Source organism: Nuphar pumila, chromosome 10 (assembly GCF_984573655.1).
Source record: "Nuphar pumila chromosome 10, dmNupPumi1.hap1.1, whole genome shotgun sequence".
NCBI classification, from domain to species: domain Eukaryota; kingdom Viridiplantae; phylum Streptophyta; class Magnoliopsida; order Nymphaeales; family Nymphaeaceae; genus Nuphar; species Nuphar pumila.
Window position 1 is genome coordinate 83,758,551 of NC_143258.1, and position 4,872 is coordinate 83,763,422.

Below are 4,872 nucleotides of genomic sequence, written 5' to 3' on the forward strand. Positions count from 1 at the left end.
CATCCCTAGTTTCATAACCCTCCTTGAGATTTCATTGATGCAAGTTGTGTTGATCAAATCGGATTCCATAAATGTGCTCTACATCATTCATTTAGTGAAGATTGACATTTAAATTGCCAAAATCTGACTTATTTGCAGGATTTTTTGATGATTCAAAATCAATGGTTGAAAAAACATAAAATTTTATAATTTAAAAAATCATATTTTTTTTCATTTAAAAATACAATCTAAGGGTCTATTCTTTTTAAATCGACCATGCTGAATCCATCTATAAGCTCATATTTGGTCAATACAACTAGAATCATAAGATTAAGATTTAAGAAGGTACGAAGATGGGGGATGACATAGGGGATGAGTGGAACCGAACTGTTTCTAAAGAGGGCTAGGTGCGTCAAAGAGAACTTAAAAGTTTGAACAATATATGCATAATGTCTTAGCGACTTAAATGGGAAAACTAGTAAAACTACATGATGAAGCATTGTTTTCAAAGAAGGCTAAACGCATCAAAACACACACACACACACACAGAGAGAGAGAGAGAGAGAGAGAGAGAGTTTGGCTGTCAGTGGAGTTATAATGAGAAAATAACCAATGAAACAAGTGAACACTGTGTCATTTTTCACATAAGAATCTGACCCTCCCAATCCAGGCACATTTTTAGTGTCTTAGGCTACTTTTGGAATTTTTGCATTGAAAGAAAGACCCCCGCTATATATGGGGAACATGTGTTGTTACTTTTAGCACCTGATCTCAACTCATTCATGCCACTTCAAGTCCCACAGTTGCCCCAGATTCCAAACAAATGACAGCCTTGTCCTTTGACTCATCCAATGACCAAAATGGCCCTCAGCAGGTCATTCCACCTATATATTCCCCTTCTTAGGACAACCTATTCATGTGTTCAGTGAAACAAAATAACTTCTCAAAGGTTCTGTAGTCTGTGTGCCATTCTTTTGACACGCTATGTCTTCTTGCACTCAAATTCTTGATGTCTCGGAGCAATTCTGCTACGTACAATGCAGTTTCTGTGATACCATCTTGCTGGTTCTCTCTCTCTCTCTCTCTCTCTCTCTCTCTCTCTCTCTCTCTCTCTCTCTCTCTCTCTCTTGCATAGAACTCTCATAATAATGATAAGGGGTTGTTTGCTGTTTGTATAGGTAAGTGTCCCATGTAGTAGCCTCCTGAGAGTGGTACCTGTAAGATGTGGCCATTGCAGCAACCTTTTCTCCGTAAACATGCTGAAAGCTTCTTTTGTTCCTCTTCACCTTCTTGCTTCTCTCAGCAACGAGGTATGATTAAGCCTTCGCAATCTCTTCAGTTCTTTTTAAGTACATTTTCTTCATCTAACTATAGTTTAAAGAAATATCAATCATCATACAGTTTTTGTTGTTACGAATAATTTTAGGGTAACGTTTTCTATTATCTTCATTATCTTTCATGTTATATATATAGCTGCTAAACTATTAAAGTTTTCTTTTTATACCCTTGAATAAATAAATTAATTTGATTTCATGTATGTAGCAAACACACGAAACATGCAGAGATGCACCTATCAAGGCCGGTGACAATACCTTCTTGGCATCACTCTATGAGGAAGAAAGAAAACCTGCGTTTACGGTCAATAAACGTAAGCAAAATGCAAAAGAAGAAAAGAAAATATCATAGAGGGTATCTTGAGATCTCTTAACTGATACCTTGTGTGCCACCAACCAATCACATAACAGCAATTGCATGAGCCCCACAGCAATCGAATCTAGGCCCCACCCAAAATGCTGCATGTGATTGGCTGGGGCACATAAGGAATCAGTTAAGAGATCCCTGGATCCCAAGTAGTTCAAGTATTCCATTATAAGTAGTCTTAATTATTTTCTTTGTTATCTGATATCATGCAGCTCCAGAGAAGAGACACAGAGCACCATCTGCTTACAATCGTTTCATAAAGTAACAGTTTCATTGCTTATTGCCTCTTAAGGAAAATATTAGACCAATAATCACATCCACAAAGCTTCATTTCTAATAATATACCTGACTCTCTCAATATATATATATATATATATATATATATATATATATATATATATATACCTGATATTTTTATGTACTTTTTGTGGGGTCATGTTCCTACCTTAAGTACGGGCCCACTTGGTTCTAAGCTGCACCATTTCAAGCTTAGCGTTTGGCCGGTTCACTTGAGATACATGAGCAGTTGAGCACCCCTCTGGTGTTCAGCATTCAGGCATGCTCAATGCACCTGTTTCCAACATGTGCCGAACTCATACACATGTATACATGCTAATCAACACACACACACATGCAAACATGCAAAATACGGATACTTAGATACAGATATAAATCATAGCACACACACACACACACACACACACACACACTCGTAGGCATGCAAATGCAGCTAACCAAAAAGGTGGCTGACAAGGGGTTAAACTCACAGGGAAGAGATCCAGAGGCTCAAGTCCAGTGAGCCCAACATCACCCACAGAGAGGCATTTAGCACAGCTGCTAAAAATGTAAGAAAATTTGCAAGACATTCTAGAGCATCCAATGTATCACTGCCAATTTTGGCCTTGCTTTTAACTTGGCATGAGTTATGTTGCAGTGGGCACACTTCCCTCGAATTCAGCATAAAACAGATGCGGAAAGCTGCAGTCAGAAACAGGGCAGCAAAGGCAAGGATAAGCATGTTGACCATGAGGTGAGACAATGCCAATATTGCCTAAGATTAAATTTACACTACAAATAGAAATGCCCCTTTAATTTAGCTCCTTGCTATACTAGTTGCATTGAATATTTGGTATTAGCAGTTTAGCACACACTCCTCATGTTCAGGTACCGGACCCGAGATGGGCCAAGTTTGGCTGCTTGTGCAGCTTGAATCTTGATAAGCATCTGACCTGGCCCGACCCGACCCGGCTAGTAAAGGTGCCAGCTTTCGAGTAGAGATAAAATGGAATCTCAATGGAGCCCAGCCTGGGTGGACCAGTTCATTGGTCAGGTTGAAAGGACCCAACCTAACCCACCTGGAACTCAGCCCGATAAGACCCAGACCTTGCACGAACCTGGCAAAAATTGGATCGGGCTTCAGGGGGGGAGATTTGAATCGGGCTTATCGGGCCCTAAGTCAGGCTGGGCTGGGCTGGGCTGGTCTGATGTCTACTAACTTATCTGTGAGTTAGCAAATCAATAAACAGTTACATGATCAAAGACTAGACTACACACTTCAGTTCTGATTGACTTTCCCAAGCGTGCACTTGACCGAGTCTTCTAGGCCACAATTCCAATTCACAACGAGTAACTCAGGTCCATGACCTAGCAAGTTGATCAAGGCACAGTCAATTGTTGATGAAAACCTGGATAACTAAGCACTTCTTTTTTTTTAATGACAAGGAACCCTCGCCGAAAACCCGGCCACTTAATGGATACTTGGACCACCTTTGAAAGATACGAACACACACTTGTGCCAGCAGAGTTTGATCATCTCAATGTTTTCACAACCACCTCACTGGCCACGCGCGCGGCATAGCTAACCTATGTTAGCATGATGCTTTCAACGCTTAGTCTATTTGACCAAGTCAACTGAGTAAGAACCGATGATAAGACCGGATCTCAGACCAACCTGATGGGTCCAATAAGGTCACCAGGTTAGGTCATGAACCGATGTGATGCAAATGTAGTTAGTGCAGAGCAAGCTTGACCAACCAAGTTGGTCCCCATAACCACACAGTCTGACTTGTCCAAGCAAGCCTTGGATCAACATGATCAATTTAATAAGATTGGACCCTTGGATGGTATTTTTTTTTTGTATTGTCAACCGTTGATCTTTTTAATCGTCAAAAAATCTTGCATGCAACTTGGATTTTGTGGATTTTGGCGATTTGAGTGCCCATCTTTGTTAAATGAATAATGTAGATCACATCTATGGAGTCAGATTTGATCAAAACAATTTGCATCAATGAAATCACAAAGAAAGGTATGAAGATAGGGATAACTTTGGGGATGAGTGAAACCGATTTGGCATCTTAAAGGAGACGGGATGGCCATCCATCTTCAAAATCTGATGGTTATCATTTATTTGCATGAGTTGCCTGCTCAGCAATGATCTTGATTCTTGGACATCAACGCTTGAAGGTCTATGTTACAAGTTATACAAGCACTTGGCTAATTTGCTTAGGGAATGACTTTTTTTTTTTATCATTCTTTTGTTTTGTTGAATTTCAGGTCAAGGAAGGAAAACAAATTTTCCAACAAAGGAAGGCATCCAGGCAATCTTTCTTGACAAAAACACCCTTTGAATGAAACTTGAATGACCAAATACCACCTGATCTTTAGGTCAATGAAGAGGAAGACGGTCAGATTTATGATCTGACGAATTTGAGCTTTGACTACTCCAGACGGTGAGTTATTTGGCACCCTGCATGGCCTCTTTGGTTACTTGATGTAGACAATGTGTATGGGCTTTTGATGGCCAGCAAGGCTGCCCTTCGTTTTTTTTTTTTTTCAAGAGCCAAAGGACAATGTTGCCTACTTTTTTTTTTATTTTGATTGTAATCTTAGTTTTAGATCTCATCTTAATCAACTAAATAAAGATAAAACTAAACCGCGGCATCGATGTACAAAATGACAAAAATACCCTTACACAACCCTTTTTTTTGTCAAGGGGCGGTCAATGAGTCTGGACTAGCAAGGAAGTGCCCGGTCTCGGCTCACTATACGCTTCATTCAAGCCAGTGACAGAGCCAGGAACTTTGCCTTGGGGAAGGCAAGCAATGGACATAATGGATCGAGCTGGATATATACAACGAAAATGGGTCCGTGCTAAACCCATTTGGCGCTAGCTAAATGGGTTTTTCAGCTTCT

The 4,872-nt window shown here is 40.1% G+C and overlaps 1 protein-coding gene across 1 annotated transcript; it reads left to right on the top strand.

Moving 5' to 3' along the window:
* The first annotated feature begins 963 nt into the window (after positions 1-963).
* Positions 964-4,311, top strand: LOC149827104 (axial regulator YABBY 5-like). Its single transcript, XM_090020223.1, has 7 exons — positions 964-1,044; positions 1,158-1,289; positions 1,522-1,627; positions 1,893-1,941; positions 2,450-2,525; positions 2,615-2,710; positions 4,234-4,311. Exons 1-7 carry the CDS (start codon positions 964-966, stop codon positions 4,309-4,311), a joined length of 618 nt encoding a protein of 205 aa, XP_089876349.1.
* The last annotated feature ends 561 nt before the right edge of the window (positions 4,312-4,872 follow it).